Source organism: Orbicella faveolata, unplaced genomic scaffold, assembly GCF_042242905.1.
Source record: "Orbicella faveolata isolate gen_17 unplaced genomic scaffold, um_ofav_v1 contig_14, whole genome shotgun sequence".
Lineage (NCBI taxonomy): Eukaryota > Metazoa > Cnidaria > Anthozoa > Scleractinia > Merulinidae > Orbicella > Orbicella faveolata.
This window is the reverse complement of record NW_028301541.1, coordinates 13,334,295-13,352,500: the sequence shown is the minus strand read 5'-3', so window position 1 is coordinate 13,352,500 and position 18,206 is coordinate 13,334,295. Positions and strand designations below refer to the sequence as shown.

General features: G+C 40.0%; 1 protein-coding gene across 1 annotated transcript in view; it reads right to left on the bottom strand.

Annotated features, from left to right (window-relative positions):
- The window catches only part of LOC110066819 (spindle assembly abnormal protein 6 homolog), a 17,045-nt gene extending 228 nt beyond the window's left edge, over positions 1 to 16,817 (bottom strand). Inside the window, exons 1-19 of the mRNA XM_089287521.1 lie at positions 16,713 to 16,817; positions 16,571 to 16,628; positions 16,256 to 16,335; positions 15,956 to 16,060; positions 14,894 to 15,062; positions 14,504 to 14,581; positions 10,304 to 10,423; positions 9,639 to 9,707; positions 8,842 to 8,889; positions 8,158 to 8,232; positions 7,379 to 7,525; positions 5,672 to 5,809; positions 5,136 to 5,189; positions 4,915 to 4,968; positions 4,103 to 4,174; positions 2,481 to 2,562; positions 1,392 to 1,513; positions 1,237 to 1,311; positions 1 to 336 (exon numbers count right to left, since the gene is read on the bottom strand). The exon at positions 1 to 336 is cut by the window's left edge and continues 228 nt beyond it. Coding sequence (XP_089143647.1) covers positions 64 to 336; positions 1,237 to 1,311; positions 1,392 to 1,513; positions 2,481 to 2,562; positions 4,103 to 4,174; positions 4,915 to 4,968; positions 5,136 to 5,189; positions 5,672 to 5,809; positions 7,379 to 7,525; positions 8,158 to 8,232; positions 8,842 to 8,889; positions 9,639 to 9,707; positions 10,304 to 10,423; positions 14,504 to 14,581; positions 14,894 to 15,062; positions 15,956 to 16,060; positions 16,256 to 16,335; positions 16,571 to 16,628; positions 16,713 to 16,774 — 1,881 coding nt within the window. The 5' untranslated portion in view covers positions 16,775 to 16,817 and the 3' untranslated portion in view covers positions 1 to 63. The remainder of the gene's footprint in view (positions 337 to 1,236; positions 1,312 to 1,391; positions 1,514 to 2,480; positions 2,563 to 4,102; positions 4,175 to 4,914; positions 4,969 to 5,135; positions 5,190 to 5,671; positions 5,810 to 7,378; positions 7,526 to 8,157; positions 8,233 to 8,841; positions 8,890 to 9,638; positions 9,708 to 10,303; positions 10,424 to 14,503; positions 14,582 to 14,893; positions 15,063 to 15,955; positions 16,061 to 16,255; positions 16,336 to 16,570; positions 16,629 to 16,712) is intronic.
- Positions 16,818 to 18,206: the final 1,389 nt, after the last annotated feature.

Genomic DNA, 18,206 nt, shown 5'->3' with positions numbered 1-18,206 from the left:
GTTCCTAAGTGAGTGCAACTACGCGTATCTCTTATTAGGGTACTATCTCAACCCACGTGGCGTTCACGTGGTAGGCAATGCACCACGTGGTTTGGGAAAGTACGCTGACATGAGAGGAGGCTCGGATCCAGGCTTCTGAGAGGTGGCTCCATTTCCAGTGGGATGGAAGTACTTTGCGTCAAGTATGGGTTCAGTGGTGTGTGTAATGCCCGTGAGTGGGCGGCTGAGTGGCGTGACACCTCCTGTTGGAAGTACACCTGATGGTACATTAGGGGTTGATTGGCCTACTGGATGAGGAAGCATTGCTTGACGAGGCCCTGGCTTCCTGTACGGCATCTGTAATGGCAAATAACAGCTCAGTTACATGGCAAGAGACTAAGAGTGCGTTTCTTTAAGAAAATTCAAGATTGGATTCTTAAATCCGAAAGAATTCGAAAACGGATTTTTCCGAAGAATTCACTCTGAGAGTGGATCCATCGGTCCTTTGACGCACCATGATCCGAGATATCTTGGATTGATCTGGTCATATCTAGTTAGTAAAGAAACGCAAAATCCGTTTTCGGATTCGTTCGGATTTAAGAATCCAATCTTGGATTTTCTTAAAGAAACGCACCCTAAGATTCTATCCATCGACGTCCAACTTTGACTGATACGTGTTCCTCGCCTCACGGTTGAATCCAATCTGAATTTAAAGACCGCGTAAACTGTTTTGATGATTTTCTGTTTACAGAACTCTCTTTCAGAGGTATTTTGTCGCTTGTATCGAAAACTGGCAACACTAAAAACGCTGTGAAAAGTTTCGCAGCAGAATCTTCAAGCTCCGCGCGCGCTGGCGTCAAGCTGGGTCTGTACTCTTATTGACGATAAAATGTCAACTTTTCATACAAATTTCTCTCCTTTTAGGCATATCTTACTGTAGTTCACAGGATCTGGATTTCAAACTTTTAAAAGGCTGGTGTAAAATAGCCAAATCTAACTTTTGCCATTCGCACTGTGTTCAGCTTTCACATTTGTAAACGTAGTTGACAGCTATGTCAAGTTTGATTTCGTCAAGTACTGTAAGAATAACTGCGTTTTATCACCCAAAGATACTAGTATAAATAACAACCTGAAGGTTAAATCTGAAGTTTCACTAGTTCATAGGCTGGATTCAAGTAAGTTCTGATTTTCAAACACCAAACCCTACTTGAAATGTCCCCCTGGCTTTAAAATAATTGTGGTCAATTTAACGTTTACCTGGGCTGGTTCAGTATAGCGTGCAATATCTGTCCTGTTTCCCGCTGAACTGGAACCAACTGTTGTGCTCGTTACCTGAATACAAAAACAACAGTTACACAAATTATTATAATTCGATGCAGTAAACTTTACGAAATAAACCGAACTGAGTGCACCTTGTTGTATGGAACCAAGGGTGGACCTCGCGGTGACACAGTCTTTGTGTGCATTTCAAACGGTCCAAGGCGCTGCTGTGACATCATTTGATCATTTATCTGCTTGTTTAACCAGTTGATAACTGCAATATCAAACGCAAGAGTGTTTTAAAGTAAGCTGGTAACTCCACAATATTGCTGTACAAGCTTCGGGACCAATCAGGTAATGAAATACATTATATATCAAGCAGACATCTGATAAGAAGAGAGACAATCATTGAATGACGGATATTGTCGTGATGTACCAACAAATCTTAGAACATCAAAAGGAATGTTTCCAGCTTGGGACAAAAGTGCTTGACCTTTCTCAGCTTCTATTGAATCTAATTAAAAGAACGAATTCATGTTATCTAGGAAATGGTCAATTAAGGACTTTTGCGCTAATTGTTTCTGCGCATCCTTACTGTCCACGCAAATACACACGCCATATTATGCATCAAGCGCGCGCTAAGTAATAAAATGAACAATGATAGGGCGGATGACCATAGCTTTGCCTGGATTTAACGATCTTGGACATTCGGTGACCCCTATTTTTCTTTTGATGGATCATTTTCTCTACCGATTTTCTACGTTTAGCGAAAAAATGAAGAAAATCTATCGAATTGAAGTTTTTGCAAAATGCACCATCGAATTCCGTTCTTTTTAGCTCTTCGTTCATCTGCGCGGCGGTTTCAAATGCCTCTTGAAGGGTTAAGTTTTGTGAAAACGTTGGCAATATTTGGACTTATTAACGCAACGGATTCCCTTATACAAAATATTACTAGGATAGTTTGTCTCCGTTGATTCATCTTTGATATTTTAAGCTAAAAACAGTGATTTGCGCGCCAAGTTTTCGAAAACAGACTAGTTTTCTACACCCTTTATCTCTGGAACGAAGTCCGTGACCTCCAATTTTTTTTTCATTTCTGAAACAAGTAATTCATTATCTGTCCGCAGTAGAAGTTTGAAGAAAATCTATCGAGTAGAACATTTTCGTGCGAACGTCCTTAATTTGTTACATAGTAACACAATTATTTCGCCGCTCTCAGCATAACGTTGGGACATTCTCACCATTTTCGTTGGTCTTCAACAACTGTTTACTTTCTTCTAGCTTTGCTGTACTCGTCTCAAGTGACTCGCTCAGCTTCTTCACCTAAATCAGTGTTCAGATAACAATAATCAATTTGTTTCTTCTAGTGTGATCGTCCGGTTGAGGATAGTTCTGAAATGAAGTTTTGTCCGTGTCAACAGCCTGAGCGGAAGTCAAGCGCAGAGTAGACTTTCTTCAAAACTTGTAACACTCCTCAGTCTCGGCTTTACAAGTTTTGATGAAACTCTGCCTCTCGCGTTTGATATAGGACATAGCGTGATTCACATTCAATGATAATTACATAATTCTTTGCCAACACTTCAAGAACTTGTGCGTCAAAAAATTATGCGTAAAATTGTATCTGACACAGGCAACCTGTAAAGTTGCGTTCTGATCAAGTTTGAAGACTACTCAGTTTGTATTGTCTTTTGAGTTGCTGGCAAACATTTCATTTGCGCAAGGATTTGCACCATGACGCCATTAATTTCACACACTAAGGCCTGGTTCATACGTCGCATTTCTGCCGTGTCGAATTTAATTCAACGAATTAAATTCGACAGAAATTCGATGTCTGAATCGGCTGCCGCATTTCTGCCGCACGTTCGACTGGTCTTGTCGCATTATCGACGGAAATGCGACACCGATTCAAACGTCGAATTTCTGCCGTGTCGAATCTAATTCACACATTATGTTAATGTATTGAGCATGCGTAAATTTGGTCCCGTCAAAGAGAAAGAAGAAACTTGGGTATTCTCGACCCAATGCAACCTGAATAATATTGCAAAACAAACTGCTGCATTGTCAGCCTTCTCCTTCTCATTGTATTGGCGGACAATTTTTCGCAAAATTAAAGTCCTTCGTCCCTCAATATCTCCGTCCGCCATATTGAATACTCTGCGTTTAAAACATTTTCCGCTGGCCGAAATACCTGACCGTATTAATTCTAAATTAAATTCGACACAAGTGCGACGTATGAATCGACAGTTGCATTTCTGCCGCACTTAATTGAATTGAATTCGACACGGCAGAAATGCGACGTATGAACCGGGCCTAAGAACACCATGTTCACGTTTAGTTGAGAAAACAGGCGCCACTAATACGAACAAGTCAACAACATTAGAGAGTAAACAAAAGATTTAATGAGCAAAACAATGGCTGTGCACGTGCGTTATAAATCCTTGTACATTCCGTTAACGTCCTCTTCAAAACAACCATATTTATTGCTTTAGTTATTTGGTTATTTATTTAGTTATTTTAGTATGGTAGTTATCTAGTCTTGCAACTGAAAAACCCTTGTAGGGAGTTGCAATAAAGAGTGTATGTAAATGACCAAGTTTTGCGCTTTCTCCAGAACTTGAACCAAGAAGGCTAATTTTTCACATTGTCTTCTGAAATTGATCCCTAGCGTTACATCTTCAGTTTGAGTAGGGTTTAGGACCGTTCGGCACACTGAACAGTTCTAGATAATTGCGAAATTCAAAGGTAAAATATATATCCATTTTTTCCAGCCGTTGTCATTGCTTAAGCTCCCCAATCCCAGCGGAAGAATGCGGCCTCACTGAGTCATTGTTGACGAGCAACTCAACGACTTAGTAAACATTACCTCCTCCTCTTTAGTCTTCACCGTGGTCTCCAAGCTGGCGTTTTCTTGTCGATATCTTTCAAGAGCTGCTTCCTGATTTCAAACAAGATAGTTTACAAACAAATAACACGCTTTTCTTGGTTTGAAGAGAAAGAAACTAGTTCAACATTGTCGAGGAAGCCAGAGCAAGACAGATAAAAGTCAATCGCACACCACAAAATACAATACAGCTTCGAAGAACTCTGGAAACTCTAGTTCAAAAATATTTCCCATACAACAATCGGTCAGTGAAAAACGCAGACTGCAGACCGGGGGTAAAATGGAGAGTGCAGACTTTGTAACTGAATCGTGTTACCATTTCCATCATTGAACGCTCACCGTAAACAGGCTAACCGGAGCATTAGTTAGGCTAGCCTGAGTGATTTCAGGCCAGCCGGAGTGCAGACTTTCACTGCGACTACAAACTATCTTGAATAATCCTGTTTACAGTCAGCACTCCATAATGGAAATAAAACGATATGTACCTAAAAGGTCTGTAGTCCACAGTCTGCATTTTACCCCCGGTGTGCAGTCTACAGTCTGCAGTCTGCGTTTTACACTGACCGATACAACAATAGACTGTCCAGCAAACTCTTATTATAGATGTGAGCTGCTTAATACTCAAACTACTGTAAGTAACACAACTTAGTTTTGTATTGTATCGCAATTGCTCAATGATTCAATGAACTCAACAACAATATACTATTTTACTGCAAGCTCAACTCTTCCTTGACGCATCTATTCATCTCCCTACCAAAGCCTTCATATGACATTCATTATCTGGCCTGTAGTACCTTCTCTTCAAGAAGCTTTTCTTGTTTGGTCATAACCACACTTTTCAGTTTCATCTAGAATACAAAAAGTAGCAGTACAAGTGTTTTGTTGTTGTTTGTTTTTTCTCTATAAATGAAATGCAAGTTACAGTTTCATTTTCATGCCCAAATTTACACAAGCAGACAATTTTACTCAATCTTCACCAGCTAATAAAAAGAACTTCGTTTAAATGAAAATGTACCTTCGACTTGTAGGTACGTAATTCCGACTGTAATCTCTGGATAATTTCATTTCCCTGAAAATAAAATAAAATAAAATGACACAAACCATTATGACAATAGAAGGATGTTGCCTACCGATATCAGTGATAGAAAATAAACTGTTGAATGTTGGTGATACTTCATGTGACACTTCGTGCCTAGTATTTCTTTAGTTATGAACTGTAAACTTCACAATGAAAATTAAATATTCCATGCGTAACACAAAGACAAATTGGGAACATTGTTGGCTAAGTTTTCAAAAAAATAGAAATTGCACTGAAGCATGTCTTAAGAGGAAACATCCCACAGAAAATATCAAATGAATGTAGTTTTCATTAATTCACTGTTTACTTTACAAGTAAAGACAGGTGGTTGTGTGCAACTTTGATCAGTCTCTAGCAGTTACAGTGTGTTCTGGAAAGTGCTTATCGTTCGCAAACTTTGACATAAACGTTTTGGTTAATAAGTCCTAATCACTGCTACTTCATGATGGAATGCACACGCTTTTTCTTATTACCTTGATCACATCGCCTGTTACTGATTTAATGTTGGCTTCAACCTTCTTGATTTGCTCCTGTTTTTCCTCCAAAGCTTTTTCTTGTTTTCTCCGTTGCTCATTGGAATTCTCTAACAGTTCATTGGTTCGTGCTATTACCTAGTACACATAAATTAAAAGAAATAAAAGAAATAAAAACATAGTTTACCGTTTTTCTTCAGATTCGATCAATGTCTATGTAAACAAGAATGGAATTAAGACCATTTTCGTATTCTCGGTATTGGACTGGCACTAGCTTGCAATGGAGGCTCATGCGGGGGAATATCATTAAAAAGAGATTGACGTCATTTGCATTTGAAAAGATTCCCTGCATTAGCCTCAGTTACAAGCTAGTTCCAGTCCAATACCGAGAATACGAAAACGGTCTAATAGACTGTTAGGACTTTTTATGTAGCAGTGGAACACATAATTATGCAAATAATTATACTTTGAAAAGTTGTTAGATTTATCTTATAACCATTGTTTACTGAAAGTTTGCAGCAGGCCAGGCTTCAATCATTTTTTCACCTGAAACTGTCCAACAGAGGTAATGACTGAACTAAATCGTCAATTTGGGAAATAATACAGTTAACATCCTCCTACATCTATAAGACCCTAGTGATTAAAAACCTGCAGAGTCTAATTTGTTTGGCTTTTAGAGCAGTTTTCAAATTAGTGTCGTAAAACCAAAACCAAACCAATTACTTACCAATTAGACTACTCAGCCAATCTCAAACCACAGTAAAACCAAAACCACATTACTTTCCACACTCAATTGAAAACTGCTGTAAACCACCATTGTGTTGTTCCAGAAAATATCCATACCTCACCCACAGAAGGTTTTTTGGTTAGAACCCTCTCACTCCTCCAGAAAGTCCAGTTTGGCTTCACAATCTCTTTTAAAAATTTTGGTTTTTGAAAACCCCCTCCCCTTCAGAATTTCCAATAACCTTCCTTGGGGTGGGTATGGATATTTTCTGAAAATGCACATTAGATAAGAAACTGCTCAGACTGGAAATTTTTTCAAATTAGTTTTTATTTAGAAAACACATTGAGTGGTATTGAGCAATTAAGGAACCTGGGATAAATTAACCCATTGTTCCACTTCTGACGTCATCACCTTTGACCAAAATTGGCATCACTTACACTTAAGTTCTTCAGGAGGACAACATCTTTCCAATGATCTCGAAATTTTGATTTCTGTGCATGTCATTGCAAAAATGTTCCAAACAGCAAAGCTAGTGGAAAGAAAGGCATGCTGTCATGTTGCAAATGCCTCTTTAAGTAGATTGGAACCACTTTGGCTCATATCCAGGCTAAAAATGTACAAAATGTCCAAAACTGCATTTTTGCCAAAAGCTCCAGGTGTTGATTGGTTAAAATATGTGATTCTCATAAATAAGAAAGGACCACACCCATTCCACCTTTCGCACTTAATAAGAATAAGAGCCTGCATGTATTTAAGAACCTAAAATGCCCTAGATTCTCTGCAATCTCAGTAGACACCATGAACATATATAAGAACCTTTTTGGCTGGCTTAACCAGGAAAATTCCAGGTTCCTATAACTGGGTGTGACTACTACCAAGTGCTGATGTAGATGTGTACATCACTGCAAATACTTAGAAGTGATATTTAAAAAAATGTAATGGCAATCAGTAAGATGACTATTGATATTTTGATCAGCTACCTGTTCCTTGTCCCTGAGTTCCTGTTCCAATACAGCCACCTTGGTCTGCAGTTGACTGACTGTTTTACTGTGTTCATGCCTCTCAGAGTCCAGTGATCCATTCTCACGACGAAGTTTGTGCAGTTCTTGCTTGGCAAATTTGCACTCCTGGCAACAGATTATGGTAACAAGAAATGAAAAGATCAGTGTTTTATCTTGATTATGCATAGCACATAACCATAAACATATTCCAACAAAATAAGAGCTTGATCATTAGCACCTTAAGTTAGAAACATTTTCCAGCAGGAAGCAATACTTGAATATACCTTACTGTGTCTGCATATGCCAGTTGCTAATATGCTTATGTGCAAGTGCACACCATAGACAACCCAAGCATCACTGACATTTTGAAGTTGTCAGAGTTCGTGTGGAATTTAGAAAATGAGTCAGAGACTATCTGTCCAGAAATAATGAGTCAAATAAATAATCACAAAATAAAGTTCATAAAAAAATATCTGGTGTTGCTTTCTATTGTGTAACACATGATAAAATGTAAGGCAAATTATTGATACAGTCAAGCACAGCCTCTAGCCCTGCAAGCAGGCTTACCTTGAGTCCCATGCATGAATGATAAAGAGCAAGTCAGTGAGCAAAGTTACCCAGCAGGAGAGGTCTTGAGCAGAAGCAATTTTCTAGTGGCTTTGCTGCTTGCCCATGTGTTCCCCAAACATAAGCCTTTTGGCAGGCTATACAGACACATACCAACACCACATAAATGTTATCCCTACACTACACTGTACCTCATCAAGGGCTGCCAGTTTTGATTTTAGGTCTCTAATACAAGAATCTGCTTGATATTTCTTCTGATTCAGGTCCTACAAATTAAAAGTATATATCAGAATTGCCAAAATGTACTGCGGACATACAAGTACGTATGTATACCTGTAATTGTCATAATTTTATGCTAATAAACTACAGGTCAGTGTCATTTTGCCACTCAAAAACTTGCTTCATGAATGCCAATTGATCACAGTATGAAACACAAAGTATGTTCAACCAGTCACCATTAGAAAAGTTTTAACCTGACTGTTAAAAGCCATTCATCCTTAGTTTGGTTTCCAAAACCAATCAAAACATGTCCACACCTGTTTTCCCATGCTCCCAGCTGGCTATATCATTCTTGGAGCAACTTCAGAATACCCGACCACTTTATTTACATGTGCCGGTGGGCTTTGAAGAACAAGGTATATAACAATAGTTGCTATTCTTATTCAATGAGATGATAAAAGTGGCCGGGTATTCTGGAGTTTAGCCTCATTCTTTAAGCTAGCCTAGGTGTTTAGTTTGGTTCACTGGATTGTCTTTTCCCCTTGGGATTGCCCAGAGGGATAACTTTGGTTTTGGTTTTACAAAACCCATTTGAAAACTGCCCCAATATACATGTCACAATAACTAGTACTGTAATAAAATAATGTCATTCTTACCCTATTGGAATTTTCCACATCTTTAAGTCTAGCCTCTAGTCTCGTGACCTAAAAGCACATAAAGAACACTTTTCTGAAAATGTGTGTGGCCCTCATGTTTCAACGAAGGAGTGGAGGTGTGAGGTGCTTATACAAGATTAAGGCAAAAGGTAAATTAGAAAAGGCTCATCAAAAAGAACTGTAGGTGTGAGTTCAGCGACCAGTTTGAAAAAATTTCTCAAAGCAATGTCCCCTTCTAAAATACATGTAGATACATTCTTGTCCTCAGAGGCTATGCTCCTTTTGGTCAGCACCAAGAATCGCGACCTCTGGCCTGACCCGATTTTCTGAGCATGCGCAGAGTATTCATTTCATATTCTCAGCCAATCAGATTTGTCAGATTTGACGGAAAGTCCATGAATCCCAGACTTCCGGTATTAGACTGGCCCAGAGGTCACGATTCTTGGTGCTGAACAAAAGGAGTGTGGCCTCTGGGGATGAGAATGATGTAGATACCACTTGAAAATGGCAACCTCAAAAATCCCACAGAAAAGGGAAGCCTACATGTACCTTTTATGTACATTGCGAGCCAGAGGGAACATGTTACAGAGCTACACTGTAAAGCTTAAAATAGAGAATGGTCTCAGTTTAGTTTATGCATTTGTGATAAACAAAAGCTGAATACAGTGAGACAAGGTGTTACTCAGCAGTTGATAACTGGCTTTGACTATCTGTAAGTAACGACCAACCAAAACCTTTCAAATGCTTATTAAATGGCCTTTGCTGCTATCAGGATTCTATAGTCACTTCAATATTACCTGTGACTGGTGATTTTGTTTCATCTCTCTCTTTTCTTTCTCATATGTCTGTTGGTTGGTAGTGACCATCTAAATTTAACGACCAGTGTACAAAGAACAAAATCAATTTCCTCTTAACCACATGTAACCAAGCACAAATTTCTTGCATTACCAGTTAACACATACATGTATATTCCTGTTTGTGCTTTGTAGCTATTTTTATGTCAGCCACATCTATATAATTTGCAAATAACTACCATTAATGCTTCATGCAATGTATTGATCTGACCTGTAGATCATACATATTACAGGTACATCCTGTATTCTTTAAAATTTTTGACAGACAGATGTATCTCTGTTCATAAAATAATAATACACTTGAAAACATGACTTGATTCTGATTGGCTAAGAACAGTGCAGTTCAAGTGTAGTACCAGTGCAAATTACTGTCTCATTATGGAGATTTTCAAAGTCAGTACCAAGAAACTTTAAGACTGCCAACAGTCATCCGAGGTATCTCAAAGGTTGTCAAAGCTCACCCAAAGCTTTCTGGAGATAACCGAGTACAACTAGATTTCCTTTAGAATACTTCCAAAAATAAGCCAAACACTTCCAAAGATTTCATAAGCTTGTCACATGCAGTAAAGTTACCCCTGGACAGAATAAACCTGTATTCATTATCACACCTGCTGCGCTTTCTCCCTCTCAGCTGTGAGTTCTTGTGCATGTTTGTTTTCCAAGTGAGACGACTTTGCAGAGCAGTCAGATTGTACAGAGCTTAATTCCCTTGTTTTTATTGCTAACACCTGTACGATAAGTCAAAGAATCAATTCTTAAGATCTTGATTTATTGCTGCATGTACATGTACATTAGTTCACTATAAATGGAAAACCTTCCTTACATGTATAAAGATTTTTGTACTTGACAATGAACCAGGAAACATGGCAGAGCAGATGTTTAACTATAAAGCATGACACAAGTAGAAATTGAGATCTGAGTGATCAAATCAAAACAGAGCATTATCACACTTGCATGCACATACATGTAGATAAATCCAACCGGAACCAGTCTTTTCTGGTTCCATTTTTATATTTTGCCTAGGGTGTAGGGTGTTTTGTCACCACTTACTGTAAATGTACAAGCTCTGGGAATGAAACCATCATTGATCAATAGTTTATCCTGACAAGCTACAAAAATTCTTCCTGTTTATTGCAACACTTTGCAATATTGACACATTCTTATTTAAACTGACTGGTTTATATTAAAGAGGTACAGTGGAACCCCGTTAATACAGACACCAAGGGGACATGCCAAAATGTCCGTATTAACGGGGTGTCCTCGGAAAAAAGTCACGGACACGTGTTTTATTGATACAAACACGTTTTAATTGTACTGTAAATTACAAATCATTAACTGTATCACTCTCGGACTAATACAAATTTTATGTTGTACAGACTGTTCTTGAAATCAGTTGAAAAAGTCCATGACGTTACGTTACACAAGGAATATAGCAGAGTACTTTAGCAGCATTAAAATGGTGTTTAGTTTCTTCTGCAACTGGAACTGTAACAAGTTTAACTTTTTAAGATAAGTTTAAATTTTGTCTACTCTTCTTAAACTCCTCAACAGACTCATTCACTCATTCAAAGAAGTCTGTGACTTTTCGTTGTACTGACACATTTAGTTTTCGATTCAGCCAGATGGACTGAAAGTTAGACAACACCTTGGAAAGGTTATTTGCTGCTGCTGTAAGGTTTTCATTTGTTAGATATTCCGTCACGTCCTCCAGCATTGCCATGGCTTCCTTCATTGACTTGACTTTCGGTTCCTTCGGCTGGGCATTGACCCCAATAATATCATCGTCACTGTCATCGTCTTGTGAATTCTGGGAGGTGGATGTCGATAGACTAGAGAAAAATTCCTCTTCCCAATTAGCACTCAGCCCTTTGCACATTGGCAGAATGGAAGTTGCTTCTGAGGCATCGACTGCTGAAGGTATATCTGAACCAGACCCGGAACTCGCATCACACAACAATGAATTCACCTGCACCAATTCACCTGATTCTAGATCTTCGAATGGATCAAATTTGCAGTGTTCCGCAGGAAATGAAACGAGAGAGCCATCTGCTGAAAGAAAACCAGCCTTAACAAAGCATTTCTTGATGGTTGATTCTGACGTGTTTTCCCATGCCTGTGCAGCCCACCTTATGGTCTGTAGTAAATCCACAGACTTGCACACCTCAGTGGAAGAGTTGCAATCATCCATTTTGCTGACGACATGTGTCAGTGTCAGTTTCATGTATTTCAGCTTAAATGTTTGGATAATTCCAAGATCAAGAGGCTGGAGTCTGGATGTACAATTTGGTGGAAAAACACAATCTTGATGTGGTCGTATTTGCCTTTCATATCTGGAGGATGGCAAGGGGCATTGTCCAGAAATAAAATAACATTTCTTCACTCTCGTGCTAATTTCCTGTTAAGCTTGGATAGCATGTCATCAAGGATGTTAAAATCCATCCAGGCTTTAGGCTGACTGAAGTATGAGCAAGGTAGTTGAGACGTATCCCTGATTGCTTTAAAGCAACGTGAGCTTTTTGACTTGCCAATGACAATTGGTTTTTCGCTACCACCCGCTGCATTAACAAAAAATGCGCACGTCACTCTTTCTTTGGACTTTTTCCCTCCAGTGCACTGCTTTGATGCCTCGGCTAGAGATCTGTTTGGAAGTGCTCGAAAAAATTACCCTGTCTTATCCGTTCTCTGGGGAGTAGCCGCTCAAAATAGTCAGTAGCTGCTCCTTCCAAGATGTTACAGTTTCTTCACTAACACCTCCTGCCTCACCACTTACAACTTTGCTTGTAATGTTGTACCTTCTCTTAAATCCGTCCAGCCATCCATTAGATGCTTTGAATGTCGAGTCACCAAGCTCTTCACTCGCTCATTTGGCTTTTTCTTGCAGCATTGGCCCAGTAACTGGAATGTTCTTGGTTCTTGCTTTTTGATACCACTTGTACGTTGCCTCGTCTACATTTTTCAACGGTGATGCTCTAGCCCGTTTAGAATGTACATTCTTGTTCGCGCTGTGATCTTCCAATATTTCAGTCCTCTTCGCTAAAATAGACTGAATTTGGGATTTGCCGCAATCAAACTTCCCAGCAATTGCTCGCACACTAGCATTTGGGTTTTCCTTTTTGTACTCAATGACCTGAACCTTTTCAGAAGCAGTAAAATCTCTTCTTTTGCGCTTAGCTGAAGGACATGAAGCCATGATTGATGATCCAATGAATGCGGCGGCACGCTACCTGGTTCACTCACATTGACTTGTGGAGACTGACAAGGTGTCACATACAACCGCAAGCCGCAACTCAAAAGAAATACAAAGGTACTTTCAGGTCTAATTACACTTCACACTACAGAATTCAACAAAGTATCACATGTGGGCACTGAAAAGTATGTGTGACCACCGAATACTAAAAATTTCGTCCTGGATAAGAGGATTTCATGTTTACAAGGACTGGTGAACTCCTACAGGCGGTGAAATTTTGCCTTTGCAACCAGAGCCGGAAAATGGTGAGGACAAAAACACAGTCACCATGCTAAAGGAAAGTCGAGTTATTGGCCACATTCCATATCACCTCACAAACACCAAAAACCGCACTGGTATAGTCACCCATTTTATTTCAAAGCCTACTAATCAAGGATCAGTTGAAGTATGTGGAAACACAGTTAATCGGGGTGGAAGCCTTGGTACGGAAATAGCGTGTGTTAATATTTTTGATGGTCCTAGGAAGCAAGTGGATTTACTTGAACAATTAATAGACGTTGGCAACAACCCAGCAATACGAACGGAGGCCGATGCTGATAGTGGCAAGCATAAGACGTCAAAGAGGAAGAAGGCTACAAGCAAGGACTGTAGCAAAAGACCAAGAAAGTGAAACTTTTGTGTAAGCGTATCAGGCAGAAAACTTTATATAAGGACTGCAGACTGGGTAATGCACCGGAAGAAAGAACTGGTCAAATGCATCATGCTATTTTGACACTGTTTCATTTAGTAATAAAATTGCATTAACCCGCCGAAATCTGTCATAATTTGACCAGGGTACAAAATCTCTAATTAGCACATAATCATGACAATGACAATAGACAATGCAGAGATACAAACAGTGTCCGTAAAGCAGGGTTGACGATGTATAAGAGTTTGTCACTCGGGGCACAGAAAAGTGTCTGTTGTCCGTATTAACGGGTGTCCATAATAAGCGGGTTAATTTTAGAAAAAACATCTGAGCTTTTTGTTTGGGGAAAACAAGACTGTCTGTAATATCGGGGTGTCTGTATTAAGCGGGTGTCCGTAGAGCGGGGTTCCACTGTACTAACATTACCATGACCTCGAAAAGTCAAAACTTAAAAGGCATATTTTTGTTGCTGGAAATCTAAATATAATTAGTTAATTACCAGATGTATACAAGTGCATTGAAGTTATAAAAGGAGTGTTATTACTGGGTTACACATGTACAAGGTTGTGATGTCAATCTGAAAAAAGTCTGGCAGACTTTTCAAAATCTGAACCATGTTTTGGAAAAAATGCTAGAGGCTAGTTACAAATCACTCTCCCTCAGCAATTTACATCATCTTCTGTTGGTATTTTTAGGAGCATCTCATGGGCAAGTGAAAGTATCTGGTCATAACATTAGCACTGTTTAGACCAAAAATGCACAAAAATCGCTGAGACCCTTTAAATATAACAAATATGGTTTGACAGATTTTTGTAGTACACAATTTCTAAAGAGAGCTTATTATCCGGGGGTGAGGGGTTGAGATGCATTGCTGGGCGGTGTAATGGTTAGTACACTGATCTCTGGATCAAGCATGTGTACATGAATAATTACCTCTTGACAGGTGCTAAGCTTTTGTTGAAGATCAGCCTCTGTGCTAGCAAGACGCCTTTCTAGCAACTGCTTCTCATCCTATAAAAGACAAAAAAATATGATTAACACCAATGGTAGCCCCTTTGGGAAATGATGGGTGCTGGAATTGTGACATCTGATCAAGCTCAAGCAGTTGCCGTCTGTGTCTTCAGCTGACTTTTGGCAAAAATGAAAATTGCCATTGATAGAATCTTCTCCAATTTAACTACCATGACTTTGCTAAGATTAAATGAAAAAAGTGGTGGTTATTAACACTGTTCAAGAGAAACATTTTGAGTCTTTTTAAAGAATTATTACCCTTAATTACCAGGATCATTACAATAATTAATTTAACTATATTGCCAGTTTTACCTGTAGTTTTTTAAGGCAGTTTGCCAGGTACTTTTTAACTTCAGCATCAGATCCAGGAAGGAATTTTAATGACAAGTGTGTTAAGTGTTTAAAAGGGTTGGTTTCTACAACATGAAGTGTGGCGACACCTTGATCCAAACCACTGCCAACAACAAACTGCAGCAGAAACCTGGGTACAAAACATAAACACAAATCCACTGAGCGTCATCATCAGGCTAGTGTGCTGCCATTGTTATTCCATGGAAATGTGTTATAGCGTGCCAGTGGGAGGCGTGGTAGCCTCATGGTTAGTGCATTTATCCCTGGATCAAATGGTCTGGGTTCAAGCTCTGGCCTGGGACATTCTACCCTGTTGTTTCACAATGCCTCTCTCCACCCAGGTGTATAAATGGGTACCAGCAGATTTAATGCTGGGGGGTAACCCAGGGGGTAGTAGAAATACTCCTAGTTGCTTCATTCCACAGAAACCATTATAAGTTCCAGCCTAATGGGTCAGTTGGTTCGTATGCAGACTTAACCTTTACCTTAGTGTGTTGTAGTAACCATGAAAAAGTGAACTAAGACAAGTGGACTTTGTAGCTGGGCTAGTGTATCCTTTCCTTTCCTTGTTCAATGTGGACAAGCGAAGTTTACGCATTATATAGATTACGGGAAAGTAATATGGCCAACATTTTCGTTCAAATTTCCTCACAACATTGTCGCATTTTGTAAACTGAAAAATGTTATTGCACGTAGTACCACCTGAGTCACAAGTTGTTTTGCAAGTTAAACTCTAGCTTATCCGAGTTGAATTCTAGCTTATCCAAGTTGAATTCTGGCTCATCCAAGATATCGCAACAACCTTGCAATATGGGTGGTAACACATGCAGTTATAATGCTTTCCAACTTGCAATGCCACAATGTTGCAAGACAAGTTGAAAGAATGAAATGAAAGAAATTGGATAATATTAAAGCACTTAATATATAATATTGGGTGTTGACAAAGAATACATGTATGTGACCTGAATGGGATAAAAGAGACATTGTGGCATGACTGACAGAGATCTTTCAAGGGAAGCTTACTTTGGACTGTCACGCTGTTCCTCCTCACGACACAGTTCTAACAGATCAACAAACTTTTGAGGAAAGGCACAAAAGTCAACCAGCAACCCTTGTTGACTTTTTAACCTAAATAGGTAAACAAGAAATATCCATGATTAACTCGTTATGGTAAAAAATCAGTGTTGTGGTAATGATGAAGTTAATTACTTAGGTGACATATGTATAACCCTACTCTCTGAATTCCTCAGAACAACTGCTCAAAATATCCACGTTAAAAAAGTCAGTAAGACTTAGTTACAAAAATATTAATGCTGAACTTACGCATGGAAATCACTTTCCCCCAGAACAAGATTGTAAAGAAAGAATAAATCCTCTTCATCAGTGATTCGGATAACAAGTTCCTAAGCACAAAAGGAAAAAAGATGAAACAGACATCACACATAAACTTAAGCTTAAGCTTATACTATTGGGTCAGCCATGTATTTAAGACGAAGCCGCCTCTTTAGTGTCTTAGCTAAAACTGAAATCCCAACATTTAATAAACAAAACTACATTCGAAATCATCTTGGATGCAAAAACACTCAATCTTGGATAAAGTACGCTATTAATTTGCCAGCGTGGATAAACTTAAGTTACCTTGTTCGTCGGCGAGGAGACAGAACGAAAACCGACATTGATGCGTACAACAGACTTCCTATAAAGATCAATCAAAGTTTACATAAGTTAATTTAATATGTTATCGTAAACGTTATCAAAAAGTATTCGTTACGAAGAGTACCTGCTTTCTCGGCTGGAAGATTTCAAGTGAACAGACACAACTTTGTTGAAATATTCCTCCATCTTGGATATGAAATTCGCGCGCCTGTTCCCAGACTCCCAGCAGTAGTTTTCTCTTGGGTTTGTAACAAGGGCCCCTGGCCCCTGGTTTGTATAGGGAAAACTGGATGGCGGATGGCGGATGGCGGATGGCGGATGGCGGATGGCGGATGGCGGATGGCGGATGGCGGATGGCGGATGGCGGATGGCGGATGGCGGATGGCGGATGGCGGATGGCGGATGGCGGATGGCGGATGGCGGATGGCGGATGGCGGATGGCGGATGGCGGATGGCGGATGGCGGATGGCGGATGGCGGATGGCGGATGGCGGATGGCGGATGGCGGATGGCGGATGGCGGATGGCGGATGGCGGATGGCGGATGGCGGATGGCGGATGGCGGATGGCGGATGGCGGATGGCGGATGGCGGATGGCGGATGGCGGATGGCGGATGGCGGATGGCGGATGGCGGATGGCGGATGGCGGATGGCGGATGGCGGATGGCGGATGGCGGATGGCGGATGGCGGATGGCGGATGGCGGATGGCGGATGGCGGCGAAATGCTGATGACAAAATGTGGATGGTAAATTGCGGATGACAGAATGCGGATGGAAAATTGCGGTCGACAAATTGTTGACAGAGTTTTAGTCGATGGGCTGCTCTGATTTGTTTCCAGTAGCTCTTCCTCAGTTAGTATATAGGCTCTGCATGTCTAGACTTTTCGAGTGGCTGACCCAAGACCCGCATTCGTTTGATAAACTCCGACGTAACTCGTATGTAAGACGGCAGCTTTCTGCTGATGGTCTTAAAAATTCATCCACATAAGCTGATAGCTCTTCCGTGAGACTGTTTACGGACGATACCACAGGTCTCCCAGGATTGTTGACTTTATGTATCTTAGGGAGCGTATAAAATATAGATGTTCTCGATTTCACTGGTTTCAGAAGTTTGGCTATTTCCCCTTTTAATTCTCCTTCGTTTGAAAGTGTATTACATTGATTTATGAGCTGTTCATGTTCTGGAGTTAAAACATTCCTATCTTCTTGTAGTATATTTCATTGTCAAGCTGACGGTAAACCTCCTACGTAGTCACTAGAGCTCAAAATGACCGCGGCCCGGCCCTTGTCTGGGGGTTAATCCAACGCTTCTCTCTCGTGTTTGGTCAAATTTTTACGTTGAAAACGTTGTTTTGTGCAACGTTTTGTCAGCGATTTCTTGTCGTAATCTTTCAGTCTACACACCATAAGTCCTCGAATTAAGGTGCGGCGAACTTAAGCTGTTCATTACGATATGCCACTATTTGTTGCTGTCAAGGTAAATTAAAGGGTACACTCGAAGAAATAATATAATGAAAACGCTCCTATTTCTGTTTTTAGACTCGATTTCCGTCGGTCTCTCGAGTCCGGTCTTGTAGCGCAGGCTCCTTTTCTGAACAGCGGCTGGTAATCAAACCTATT